Below are 13481 nucleotides of genomic sequence, written 5' to 3'. Positions count from 1 at the left end.
TTCATTCAATAGCTTTCCTATAGACATCTCGTTCTATAATAGTATACTTATATCTATACCTAATATAATTATCAAATTCATCACTTATCCGTATATTGTGCGAGAACAAGTACTTACGGTATAGCCGTGTGTTTGTGCGTTATACAATAATCGATGTAAGTGTACTTGTAACGCCAGCGCCCTCTTTTACGCCTTGTTCCCTCTGTTTCTGTCCATAGAGCGCGGGCGGCGAGTCTCGATTCTCGCTACTCGCGCGCACCAGCTCCTTTTTTTATTTGAGGAAGGAGGGGAGTCGTTTGGGCGCATGTCGCCGTCGCGATACTTCGTAGTCGGATCGACAACTTTCACCGATATTTTCTTACAATTGCATTTTTACATTCCTAATGATAGTTCTTTCATTCGATTAAAGTAACTCTAAGTGGTTGATCGTCGGCCGATAATACGGTAAATATGGATATTATTTTGCTATTTATTGACTATAAGGATTTAACCTCACATTCCGGCTTGCTTTGCGGCTTGGAAAATGGAGCGTGCGTTTCGTTACTTGATGTTGAAAGTGTATTTTCTTTTAAGAAGCTTGTGATAAGCTATCGATTGATGTTGGCTTTTATCTTCCCGTATTGTTGCTTATTATTTACTTTTCTCTTAAGACCAACACCTAAGCGGACTGTAAAAGCGCGAGGCTTCGATTTGCTACGTATTTTTCGGAAGCGTCCTGTATAGCGAACAAAGCTTCCGATACGAAGCCAACTATATATACATGCGTATATATTTACTACTTTTCGTCAGTCCTAGAATATTCTAATCTAACAATACTTAATATTTTATTCAGCGATATCGGAGTATTAGGCTTATTAGCAACATTAATTTTTTTAATTTTAGGCATAACTTTATGCAAATGGCGGCACGTCTTTTAAAAGATCCAGCTACTGCTGGAAGTAGGATATTTGTAGGACATTTACAAACAGAAGATATGAACCGCAATGAGCTTGAAGAGCATTTTTCAAAGTATGGAACCGTCGTAGGTTCTTTATTGAACAGAGGATTTGGATTTGTACAGTTCGACGATGAACAAGCTGCACAGAATGCCATTAAAAACGAAAATGGATCTATGTTCAAAGGCAGACGAATTGGTAAAGTATAGTTTGCTCAATTTAAATTTATACAGCACAAAATTTTCTTGAGGAAGCCAAAATAAATTATGGAATGTAATTAAATAGATGTCAAACCTGCTAAGAAAGAAGGGACAAGTAATGCCGGAGGAGGAGGAGGAGGAGGAGGAGGAGGAGGATTTGGAAACGACTCCTTCAATAGTAGTTTTGGGGGTGGAAACCAAAACTTTGGCGGAAACAATTCAAACACCTTTGGTAACGATAATCAGTTCAATAGAGGAGGTGGAGGCGGAGGTGGACCTGGAGGAAACAACTCCTTTAATGATCAAGACGATTCATTCGGTGGACCTCACAGTAATGATTCATTCAATCCCAATAAAAATAATGGTCCACCATTTGGTGGTAATCGACAAGGAGGACCAGGGCCAGGTGGACCAGGAGGTCCAGGGGGACCAGGAGGCCTTGGGGGTCCAAACAGAAATCAGAACAACCAGAATCAAGGGGGACAAAATCAGGGTGGACCTGGAAGAGGTAGAGGACAGAGAGGAGGAAAAAATCGAAAAAATCGAGACAATTCTATGGGCGATCGCATGGGAGGAAATAATATGGATGATAGGATGTCCGATCCATTCGGTGATCGGATGGGCGGCGGAGGCATGGGTGGTGGAGGCATGGGCGGTGGAGGCATGGGTGGCGGAGGCATGGGCGGCGGAGGAATGGGCGGCGGAGGCATGGGTGGCGGAGGCATAGGCGGCGGAGGCATGGGAGGCGGAGGTATGGGAGGTATGGGAGGCATGGGAGGCATTGGAGATCGTATGGGTAGTGGTATGGGAGATCGTATAGGTGGAGGTATGGGAGACCGTATGGGAGGAATGGGTGACTCTATGGGAGGAGGTCTTGGTTCAAGCTTAGGATCGAGCTTTCGCTCAGGTTTGGGTGCAAATTTGAACAACAGCTTGGGAGGAATCAGCAGTAGTTTAGGTAGTGGTCTAGGTGGAAATTTAGGCGGAGGAATGGGCGGTAGCTTAGGCGGCGGTGGTCTTGGCATGGGTAGTAGCTTGGGAAGTAGTTTTCGGGACAGAAGCCCTCTTGGAAGAGCAGGACGATTAGACGATAAACCCTTATCAAATTGGGATCTTGGTAACAAGCCTGGCGGAGGCGGTCCCGGTGGTCCTGGTGGTCCTGGTGGTTCTGGCGGTCCTGGTGGACGTGGAGGATTTAGTGGAGGATTCAATGAGGGATTCGGCGATCACAAAAGTCGCTTTGATGACTTTAAAGGACCTGGCCCTGCTCGTGATGTTGGTCCTGGCTTCGGGTAAATTTTCTTTATAAAAAACAAATAATTTGAATTTTGATTAAGAGAAAAAACACGATTCTATTCACGCTTTTATTTTTAGACCTCCATCAGCACCTAGTGACTATCCTTCCATTGCGGCAGAGAAGAACGATTGTGAAATAATTGTTGTCACCAAAGCTTTAACGTAATTTTTGTTTAAATTCATAATATTGAGTTTGCCAACTTTCAAAGCTTCTTCTTCATTAAACTTTGTATATTTTTACAGGGAGTACGCAGAAATCATTGAGTCGCGATTGAAAAAATTAGGCTTAACTGTAGATTTACTCTTTCCAAATGAAGATGTTCCATTAACTCGAGTGCTTGGAAACATCGCTAGTCGTGGTTGTTTATACGCTATTGTTGTTGCACCTACAAATAAGGAACACCATTCTTTAACTTTGAACATTCTGCACGGTCTACCACAAGGTAAGGATGGAATTCTGAATGAATTAATTTTTAGTCATGTAAACAATACTCAAAGTTGATTTTTTATTTTACAGAACACAGAAATATGCCAATTGATGATGCAATTAATTTAATAATGAGAGACTTCAATAACTACAAATCTGGTGGACGATCTGTACCTGCCAATATTCCCTCAGCCCTAGAACGTCATCCAGATGCCATCCAAGTTCTTCTAAATATGCTGGCAGACAATCTACAGCTTACCGTGCTCCAATATGAAAGAGTCATCAAATATCTTGAAATGAGACGAGAAGAACAAGTACAGTTCGAATTAGGCGAAGACGCAAAGAATTTGGGTCCATCTTCCTTGGTTAGTGACCCAAAACAAGCAGAATTACAATCGAGGATTCTCAACATCTTAAACAGCAATAAGAGCAATGCACCCGCCACTTCCACAAATACAGTTACAACAGCTGCACCAAGTCCTGTACCTCCTCCATCAGGTAAAATAATCATGATTGTGCAGTTGTGCATTACAGATTCAGGTTTTACATCGACGATTTCGATCATATTTACAAACTCTCTTTTTAAATTTTATTTTTCCATAGTGACAATAAGACAGCATTGGATTAAAGGATTTTATCGTACATATTGCGGCGCGCGTTTTACGTTTCGGCTTGCGGATTGAGAATATTTGAAAATCAAACGTTACTGTTTTTTACGTAACGTTTTTCGTTTACGTTCGTTCTTTGGAGCCACGTCCTATTTGTCATTTCTAAGATAGGAAGTGGTTGCGCGTTTTCTCAATTTATCAAAAACGTTTTATACAATTTTGCTCTTCAGTTTTGCGCTCGTGTAAACAGTAACAGTTTGAAGATAGTTCTGTTTCGGGCACTAAAGCTTTTACATTTTACGGATGAAATAGCGTTACGATATTTCAATTTAACATTGAAATAATATAAGAGCGGTGGCGATTTTCGCTATTTATCGCGTTTTACGTTTTGACACTCTTTTGTTGAATAGATCAGGCATTATTTGCAGGGTGTATTTTTTATAGGGCTGTGCGAACTTTTGCCGATAAAAAATTTTAACTTGCCTACTTTACTGCATCGTTTTATGCAATGAATACAATAGTGCAAATTTAGTTTTACGAAAAAAAAAACGGACAAAAAATGATATAAGCGGATTTATATTTTGTTTACTGAGATAGTACAAATTGCGGTATCGCAAGTTCGGATTTCGTTTTAAAATTAAATGCGTTACGCGAACAAGTGCTTTTTGCGTATTAGGTAGACCACTTTTTGGTTTAAGCAAATTGCGTCATCTGAAATCGTTTTTCAGTTGAAAAATTTGCGTTTAATGTATTCGACTGGTTTTTGCTATTTTGCAAAAATATAATTCGTTCAAACTGTTTCGGAATTATTTGTAGGCGATTGGGACGGCCCACGTCAATAATCGCGAAAATAAGTGCTTTTATCGCTCAGCTTTTTAAAAGGATTTTAATGCGTTTTCTGGAAACAAAATTAGTTTCCCACGTTCTGGTTTCTCTTTTTGAGACAGTTTACAATTGCGATTGTTAGAACAAATAGTCAGTGTTTGGTCACTGCCTAAGGTGCTGACCAAGCTCAATTCATGAAACTGACCAGGTCGGCAAATTTGTTAACTCGGTGATTTACAAGTAAATTACGTATCGTATTTTTAAAAAACCGCGTACGTCTTGTATGTACATCCAATCGTTTTCCATAGTAAATAGCTTTAAGTTATTGCTCGGTAGACAGCAAAATAAACCAATAAGCCGTTAAAAACTCATTTCATCGCGGTTTGCGAAAGGCAATTCAAAAGCTATATTTATGCGAATATTTGAATCGCGTTATACTCAATAACTATTGACAACCGCGTTTAATTTTGTGCGACAGTGTTAGTACTGCAGAAAAAAAATTATCGTCAAGGTAACGAAAGTTGCTGTTTTTAATAGCCTTTTATCACTACAGTAATTTAACATTAAGTCTCATCGTGCATATTTTTGTACGCCACAAAACTTACTCGTTCGTTATTTACGAGCATTATAGCACTTAATGATTAAAAAAGTGAAAGAAGCGATGCGTTAACAATGATGATAATAATTTTATTTCTCACAACATTTTTTATAATTTTTTAACTAATTTATTAATGTTTTATGTGCCAGCAGCTTCGGCGAACGTGTCCGCTAACTCATCTGTTTCAACTTCGAACACAGTTACACCGTCGCCCTTGTTGAACGATCCTACGGTACAGAAAGCTCTCGATAGTCTTTTGCAGGGCAATTTATTAAAAAATATTGGAGATCAACCGAACCCCACGTCATCAGCAACTCCACTCTTTGCTGCTTTTCCTAACATGAATCGTTTCTAATCAACTACTTCATTTGTGTATTTTCAGTATATATTTGTAATGAATTTCTATCATTACTTGTTTGACTTTCGAACACGTATATTTAACAGATAGCTATGATAGCTGTGACAATTAGCTAACTCTTTTAATAAATGTCATGATACACATAAATATTGTCGTAGATTATTATCTTGAGCCTAATAACGTCATCAATGCCTTCAACGTTTTTTTCATCCCTTCAGGAGACAAGTACTTGTAACTGTCGTTGCCTAATTTTTGAATGGGTTGGTAAGAAAAATTATTGTAAAACAAATCTTTTTATAAAAGTTTTATCTACAACTGAAGAGTTTTATATAATCAAGTTTTATTACAAGTAAGTAAAAATAATTCACTTATGCTTTTTGACAATATGCTTGCAATTGCAGATTTTGCTTGATTCATTCCCAAAAATACTTATGGATCTAGAAATATAATGAATTATTTGTTATTGTAGAATATGCATTGCATCAGTTCACCTTTTGCAGTAGCAGCACAATTCATCAATAGCGAACGAAATCTATTTAGCAGGCTAGAAATGCATTTAAAAGGGTGCGTATGCTTTTTAAGTGTGTTATTTTATAAAGAAAAATAATGTGTCCAAGCAACAGGAAAAAAGCTTAAGCTTTAGTAGGTATATACAATCCTTGATGAAATTTACCTAAGTAATAGCTTTTGAGATACTGGATGGCATGAACTATTTCCTCGCAAGGCATTTTCACCTCCGCATAGAGAATCTTGAGGACATTTTTCACAGCACCGATATCGTACTTGTTCTCCAGCAATCTCTGTCTGAAGGGCTTTAGCTTTTCGACCAGATCTTTGTTCGTCTTGGCTATGGAACCAACATGGTTGCGTAAAATTTCCTGATACGTTGGCCAGTTCTCGACGCAAGACTGACATTGACAGTCGAAAAAGTATTCGTCCATCATTTTCTTTTTTCTCTCCCCACGAGACATGTATTGATATCCACCGCCGTAGCAAGTGAATATCTGATCGCCTGCTTTGATGGGCTCAAGTGCCCGCGTTATCATTGTCAAGCCATCGAAATGACGGAAGGTATTGGGTGAGCAAGCGTGATTCATGAGACTACCTGCCACGTATAAACCTGATCCAGCTTTGACACCTGGCTCTTGTTGGACCTGTGAGTATGCAAATTAACGATTATTACAATGGCAATATGTGCTTAAGTGTGGTATAATATCAGCAGAAATATGAAATGTCTTGTTACTGAGTTTCTGGATTGTTATCGTTGAGGGAAAAGATCTGAATACATACAGAGAATGAGTTGGACGACACAATGACGCAATTGCGAAACACAAGAGATGCGCAGTACTTGACATCGTTCCGATTAACAACATCTTTCAATTGCTTTGGATTGTACTTTTTACCAAAGAGCTTTGATTCCTTAGCGAGAAGAATAATGGCCAGTGCAGATATACAGGCAAAAGCGCTGATCTCCATGAGTGGCCTCACAGCCAGATTCGTCGCCAAACTGAGCGCTGATCTAGAGCTACTGCTTTCGAAGACTCCCTCATCGGTGAAACCTGCTGTTCTGTTGTCTACGTATAGTAATTATAGCACCGTTTGTAGTTACCTACTATGGACATGTATAAATATATCAATATGAATGAGAACAGAGTATAGCGATACCTGGATTCTTCTCTGCAATTAGCGAATCTTTGCGCAACTTGTCGATGGCGGTTCCATACTCCGTGGAGACCAGCAGGAGTCTGATGATTTTCGTAAGTATCCTGATTTTGTCCTTGTCCAAGTTGAGTAACTTTGAAAGTACAGTTTGAATAGGACACTCGATCTCGTGGCCTTTTGACCAGGCTAAAGTTCGACAATTCTCCGAACAGTAGAGGGAAAGCGGACAATGTGGACACGGAATCAGATTGTAGCTGCGCGCCAAGCAGTAATGGCAATGAGTATAGTACCTGCGAAGAGAAGTAGCACATTGCAATATCACCATTGTCAAAGGTAATTAGATCCAACGTTATATAATGCTTACTTTTCCCGGTAAATAACGTTAGCATATGGCTTTTCCAGGAGAAGGATGTCGCCGGGCTCGAACGGCTTGGTGGCGATCAGATGCCTTCCGTACTTCTCGGAGTAGGCGATTTTTATTCCATCGCTGATGCTTGGCGCCTCGTCGCTTGGTCCGTTGGCGAGTTTCAGGTCGTTCTCATCAGCCAAGTACCTCGGCACGTTCGCCGGCTTCTTCGAGATTAATTCCATCTCGTCGGTTGCCGCGTCCTCTTTGTCGATCAACTCCTTGATGAAGGTCAAGTTTTTCTCGTCCTTTGTCATCTCTGCGGTCTTGAAGTCCTTGCTCGCAGGTAAGTCGTTCATGTTTAGATCCTTCATCTGGTAGAGCTGTTTGAGGCCCTCGAGGGCTTTCTCGGCTCTTTCTTTCAATTTCTTTCGCTTCTCCTCGGGATAGCCGAAGTCCAGGGCTGCGTCGATATCGATCAAACACTCTCGGAATAGCTGCTTGCGATAGAGAGCCGCTGACCGGTTGGCAAGAGCTAAGGATTTGGACTCTCTGCTCTTGGCGTAGGCGAGGCTCATCGAGTACTTTTCGATAGCTTCCTCGTCGTCGCCTGAGACGAAGCATTGATTTCCTGTAAAATCGAACGAGTGATCAGTGGTGATTACAGTAAAATGTATTTCAATTTTTAAATAAAATTTTTACAGCTCTGCACGTCTTTTTTATTTCGCGCAGCAGTCTTTTTAAAATCAAACAGCAGACCTCATCCCTTGCACTTAGTTTTTTTTTTTATTTTTATAGTAGTTATGCATTTTTATAAGTACTTCTCATTAAGTGTAAATGTCCTGCGTTTACAAAATAATAAATCATGTGCTGTGTATGTTTTTACAATAAAAATTGCGTCGTTTCAGTATGAAAACTATTTTTCCTTCTGTATTCATTCCCTCCATGCATACATAATGCCTTGTATAACATTCGACAGACAGGCTGCGCTCACTTGAAGCTGTCTAATTTTAGTAATAAGAATTGTTTACCATGTACCTTCTTCTCTGAAAATAGCGGAGTCTTCGTCGTTCTTGGTGTCGGCGTCCATAAGTGGCAACTGTGATTTAACCATATTATTCAAAACATGCTCAACCAATGCCTCACATTCCTTTTGTAATCCGTAACCGCCATGAGAATTGCTTCTCTTCACAGCCATAATCAATTCCTTTGCCAAATCCATTTTTTAATAATTTCACTCTTGAAGAAAAAGAAGACAAGTAAGTATGGTATTTAACTGAGTTTTGGCAAATTTATTCAACGCGAGTCTCGTGCGTTTTAAGCACTGTAACTACTCGTGTAATTTGATATTTTGTTGCAACAAGTTACGAATAATAAAGTATTCGATAGAACGTTAAAATATTAACAATTTTGAATGTTCTGCCGCTTATGGCACACTGTTGACTGTGCCCGAAGACGCGGCTCATGCGTGATTGTGCACTAAATTAGCTAAGGCTATTGATGTACTAAGAAGCTAAAGCAACGAGGTGAGACTAAAATTACTCCAACATGTAAGAGGGAAAGGGTTCGTGCAATGCTTTCATCTGCGAGTGTTGCAGCCGCAGATAGTATAAGCTTTCACTAGTAGCGTATACATGATTTATATTCTCTTACGAAACATAATATTTTCATAATTTATTTGTTACTAATATGTTTTATTTTTTATGGTATGAACAGTTGGATCATAAAAACAATTTGCTTAACATAAAAATTAAAAAAATAATAATTACTTACCACTATTATAAAAGAACCGCTATAATTTTGCGAAATATCCTCGTAAAAATAAACTTTGTATGTACTCGCAGCAAAGTAGTACAGTTCTTACAATTTTAATCTAAATATCACTTAAATTTACCGAAAATTTTGATACAAGTACACTGAAGTCATTTTTTACGAGGACATAAGTACTCAAAATTATTCTTTAGAATTAACTGATGACTTACAAAAAACATAACTTTTGCATCGTGCTCTTTAGAAGATGACATTTTTAATTGTAAGTTGCACAATATCGGTGCACGGCTTTATATAGCATCAAAAGTACTAATTGATCTATAATCAACATCAATGCTTGAAACAATTATGACTTACAAGCAAATCAAATCACAAAATATAATTTTAATTCGCCGTCCAGGTAAGTTAGCATAAGAAATGAAAATCAATTGAAAATTTCGTCGCGTGTTGTTAGTTAAACAAAACATTTATTAATAAAATTTAATTCTATAATAAAAAAATAATTTTTAAACAACATTGTTTAAATGCAATTTATTTATTCAATTTTATTTCTCATGTACACAATATATTTTCATCGTGGAATTCGACCTATAATCATATACAAATATTCTTAAAAATATTGAAAATTACTATACAAATGCATTCCTACAAACTAAAATGTGATTATGTAATCAATTTATAAATGAAAATTTTATCATGAGTTTAAGACTATAATATTAGATTTAATTTTGGCAATGAGCTGTCCGAGCAGTTATAATTAAATAAATATAATTTTAAATTAAAGATATATTTAAAAAAAAATAGAACTATTCAAAGAGTAGCGTGATAAAATACAGTAAACATGCGTACGTATTCACAAATGGTCTAAAGCCAAATATTATGAATGTTCGATTTTCGAAATATTAATTATATAAATCATTAACAGCTGTTTTCAGTGCATAAATTGGCGTACAACGTATTTTTATTGATAAAATATATGATCAAAATCCATAAGTATGCAAAAATGTAGTTGTGCTCATCAATGTATTGATGTGTACAAGATTTCGTTTGTGAGCATTCAGTAAAGCTGATATACAGTATGTGATATATAAAAGATTTAAAATATAAGAACGTAATATTGTATGTACAATTATGTATTTTCATAAACTGATATCTCAGGATATTTTGTTAATTGGTAGTTAAAATAAGATTTTTATTCTTATGCTACGTTGGAAAATTCATAATTCATATGCATTTTGAAAATTCAGTCGGCAAGTTATAAATTTATTTGCTCGCACGCAATGCTACAGTGCAATAAGAATGTAAAAAAATCCTTATAGTCAATTAATTAAAATATATGTTCTTTTTCTTTGGATTATAAATATATAGGCTTTTGTCACACTTTGACACTAAACAATCTCCAGGCAAATCGCATTTTTTTTAATTCTCTCACTCTATACCTTTTTCATTATTACTCAGAACTCTTATTTTGACTGAATTAGTATAGTTGTTGATTTACAACTTTAATAGTTCTTACAAGAATAATCTTGCAACAGGACTGAGATATTTTTCTTTACCATTTGTTTTAGAATAATATGCTTGCACTTTTGAAATAATTATTAATATACAACATCATTCACGGATATTTGCATGTGGCGACTATTACAGTCAACTATATTTTAAATCGTGCTAAAGAGTATCGTCTATTTTCCCTGCCAAGCCTCATAAGGACATTTCAGTACTTAGCACAAAAATTCACATCAAAGATCTATCGCTAAAGCGGCGTTTATTATTATTGCTCATGAAAAATATGTATGTTACATCAGCTATGTTTGCAATAACAAAAAAAAAAAATAAACGCCAGAAGGAAGAGTATTACCAGAATAAATATTCCAAAATGGTTTCCTGAATTAATTCAAGTAATATTATGTAAAAATGTATATATGGTTGATTAAAATTTCTTAATCTCAGCCTAATGTCATCAAATATTTTTTGAGACCTCTTGTGCACAATTTGAGTATTTAGTCAATACTCTAACAATTTACATTTAAAAGAGTTACAAAATACTGAAGTATTAGCGGTGAATTAAAACTTGTTGAATATTAAATATTGCAAATTTAACATCTGCATTATGTAAGTATTTAATATTTGAGAATATTGCTTGGTGTATATGCAAAAAGTTCCCAATAATTTGTGCGTTTTAAAAAAATTCAAACAGCTTACTTCAGTTTCATCAAAATTTTCTAATATCATCTTTATAAAAATTTGTTTTTCTATCTTATAATTTATCATTTAATTGAATAGAACGATGCTTAGTTAATTATTTTTGTTGCCTACCTAGATAAGGCCCAGCCCTACCTTGACGATGAAAATATATTTATTGAACCACTTGTGGTACGCTTTCTTACAAGACGTGCTGCCACTGTAAAGAATTTCATTGCTTAATATAGTTTTGCACTTCATAAAATTAATAAAACGAACAGATTGTAAAGTATTTACCATTTGCATCTTGTGGTGTCAAAGGTTTATCTATAACTTTTTGGAAAACGTTCATCCATTGGGCTCTGTCATCTTCACTTTGAGCAGAAAGTAAATAATTTCGATCAGGGGTTTCAAGAGTAAAAGAAAACCATTGATCACGAAAACCTGGAGGTACTCCCATCTTGACAGCATAGCCCTCAGAAGTGTGTCCCAAAAATATTTCTCCTTTAGGATGAGCATCCTGAGAAAAAAAATGTATTTTTAGACATTTTGAACTTATGCTTAAATATTTATATCTATTATTATTATTTAATTTTACCATTGGATCATCATGATACATTAATTTACGACCATCTAATGTAAACCATCTTTTCTTATACGAATCAGATTGTCGTGGTCCTGTTTTCCATAGGAAGCCTTCTCGCGGAAAATCTTTTGACAACTGACAAAGTAATTCTGATTCACTTGCACCTGGATAAGCAACTTGCAATCGATGTAATTTTGCACATCTGATAGCTAAGTACCAGTTTGTAATAATTTCAGGGTCTTCGTGATAGACATATATATGTCGAGTCGTTCCATCTTTCATAAATGAAATTTGAAGACTATTTTGATTCCCCGTTTTAGGAGGAGCAAAGGATACGTTTAATTCTGATATCCTCAATACTGCTTTTGGTTCCTTAAGCACGTAAAAATAAATCGTTGTAGAATATAATAAATTGCCCATAGAAATAATTTTTCAAATTTTACCTTATTTTCCTTAACATAATACTTTAAGGTATCATCTGCCTCACTTAGCACAAACTTTCGCGGCTGATATCTAGCATCTTCTTTACCACGCTTCATTAGAAATCCTTCCATAAAACCTGAAACATAATGATTTTGTCTCTCTGGATGACAAAATTCTTCTCGTTGATACTTTGCTCTAATCCATTGTTCTATTAACACCCTAAAATAAAAAGCAGCTTAGAAAATGTTGTTGATACTCGTGCAAGTTTTATTCTAAAATTAATATTTACTGAGGTGAATCTTGATTTGGTCTTCGATAGCATGGTGGGACTCTTTCTTCATAATGCAATCTCGCTGCTGCATTTCCTACTTCTCTTACTCGATTTACTTGGGAGTCTTCCCACTTGTCAAGTTTTAAATGTTTAACTTTTGAAATGTGTGCCCCCATCGAACGGTGCACTCCAGCGCATCGTGTGCATACAAATATTCCTATATTGTAAGAAGCCCATTCTGGATCTAATATTTAAAAAAAATTCTAATGTTAATTTAAGAATAAATTAAAGTTGGGTTAGGGACCATGAAGTATTCTTTTTGGGTCGGAGTTTCTATTGTAGGAGAAATGAATCATCAAGGAAAACCCCATGATAATATCATGCATTTCAAGTTCATCATTCGGTACACAGAGTGCAATTACTACATTTTATTGAATGAAAATAGGAAGCCTGTTATCAAAGATTTAAAGCTATTGAGAAAGAACAAAAATAAACGTTATTGCAATGAAAACATTTGAAAAAAATAACAATGCAATTGTAAATCGGAGTCCTTAGGATGCATCCCGCTAATCCGTCGTTTCGCGACTCGGTTATTCCGGATCGACAGACACTTAGTCTTGACGAAAGTCACGTCAACGGAAAGGTAAAAAAACAAGGATTCGACTGGCAAGACTCACTTTTGGCTCCGCAATCGGCGCAGGCGTTATTTCCAGGCTTTTTCAAAAGTTCAGCCAGCAGCTTCTCGTTATTGTCCGCCATCTTAAAACACTCGATGTCAAGTGTATAAAGTTGCCGCAACAGCACGCACCACCGCGCACGCACGCTTTGACGCTTGGCTTGTTTGGGCCACAACTACAAGCCGCGAGTAGCGCCATTCTTTGCACGCGTATACGAAAGGCTCGTAATGCGGTGAAAATAGAAACTACTGTATCGGTGGTAAATACAGTGCTGATGGGGTCACGATTATTCGGAGGGTCGCTTAAATATGCCAACTT

General features: G+C 36.7%; 3 protein-coding genes and 1 long non-coding RNA gene across 6 annotated transcripts; 2 read left to right on the top strand and 2 right to left on the bottom strand.

Annotated features, from left to right (window-relative positions):
- Nucleotides 1–141: 141 nt before the first annotated feature.
- Nucleotides 142–5394, top strand: LOC100120770 (glycine-rich cell wall structural protein 1.8). 2 transcript variants are annotated; one of them, XM_016985255.3, is made up of 7 exons: nucleotides 142–444; nucleotides 883–1133; nucleotides 1221–2427; nucleotides 2510–2593; nucleotides 2675–2874; nucleotides 2949–3356; nucleotides 5042–5394. In XM_016985255.3, the coding sequence occupies exons 2-7, from the start codon at nucleotides 893–895 to the stop codon at nucleotides 5242–5244; spliced, it is 2343 nt and encodes a 780-aa protein (XP_016840744.1). In that variant the 5' UTR covers nucleotides 142–444; nucleotides 883–892; the 3' UTR covers nucleotides 5245–5394. The 2 variants fall into 2 exon arrangements, with proteins under 2 accessions (XP_016840744.1, XP_001604373.3); XM_001604323.6 differs by having other exon boundaries at nucleotides 5039–5394.
- LOC100120790 (SET and MYND domain-containing protein 4) lies at nucleotides 5048–8531 on the bottom strand. Of its 2 annotated transcripts, XM_031929414.2 has the most exons (6): nucleotides 8294–8531; nucleotides 7274–7886; nucleotides 6913–7199; nucleotides 6538–6821; nucleotides 5921–6401; nucleotides 5048–5684 (listed from the first exon to the last, which is right to left on the bottom strand). In XM_031929414.2, exons 1-6 carry the CDS (start codon nucleotides 8475–8477, stop codon nucleotides 5677–5679), a joined length of 1857 nt encoding a protein of 618 aa, XP_031785274.1. In that variant the 5' UTR covers nucleotides 8478–8531; the 3' UTR covers nucleotides 5048–5676. The 2 variants fall into 2 exon arrangements, with proteins under 2 accessions (XP_031785274.1, XP_031785273.1); XM_031929413.2 differs by having other exon boundaries at nucleotides 5278–6401.
- On the top strand, nucleotides 7486–10197 carry LOC116738573. The gene is made up of 2 exons (XR_004344898.1): nucleotides 7486–7601; nucleotides 7706–10197. It is a non-coding gene; the product is annotated as an uncharacterized LOC116738573 (long non-coding RNA).
- On the bottom strand, nucleotides 9954–13348 carry LOC100120815 (arf-GAP with dual PH domain-containing protein 1). The gene is made up of 6 exons (XM_001604366.6): nucleotides 13164–13348; nucleotides 12505–12730; nucleotides 12236–12434; nucleotides 11805–12164; nucleotides 11504–11726; nucleotides 9954–11426 (listed from the first exon to the last, which is right to left on the bottom strand). The coding sequence occupies exons 1-6, from the start codon at nucleotides 13243–13245 to the stop codon at nucleotides 11359–11361; spliced, it is 1158 nt and encodes a 385-aa protein (XP_001604416.1). The 5' UTR covers nucleotides 13246–13348; the 3' UTR covers nucleotides 9954–11358.
- Between the last annotated feature and the right edge of the window lie 133 nt (nucleotides 13349–13481).

The sequence above is a fragment of the Nasonia vitripennis genome, chromosome 4 (genome assembly GCF_009193385.2).
Source record: "Nasonia vitripennis strain AsymCx chromosome 4, Nvit_psr_1.1, whole genome shotgun sequence".
NCBI lineage: Eukaryota > Metazoa > Arthropoda > Insecta > Hymenoptera > Pteromalidae > Nasonia > Nasonia vitripennis.
Note: the sequence above shows the minus strand (reverse complement) of the source record. Positions and strands in the feature narration are given on the sequence as shown.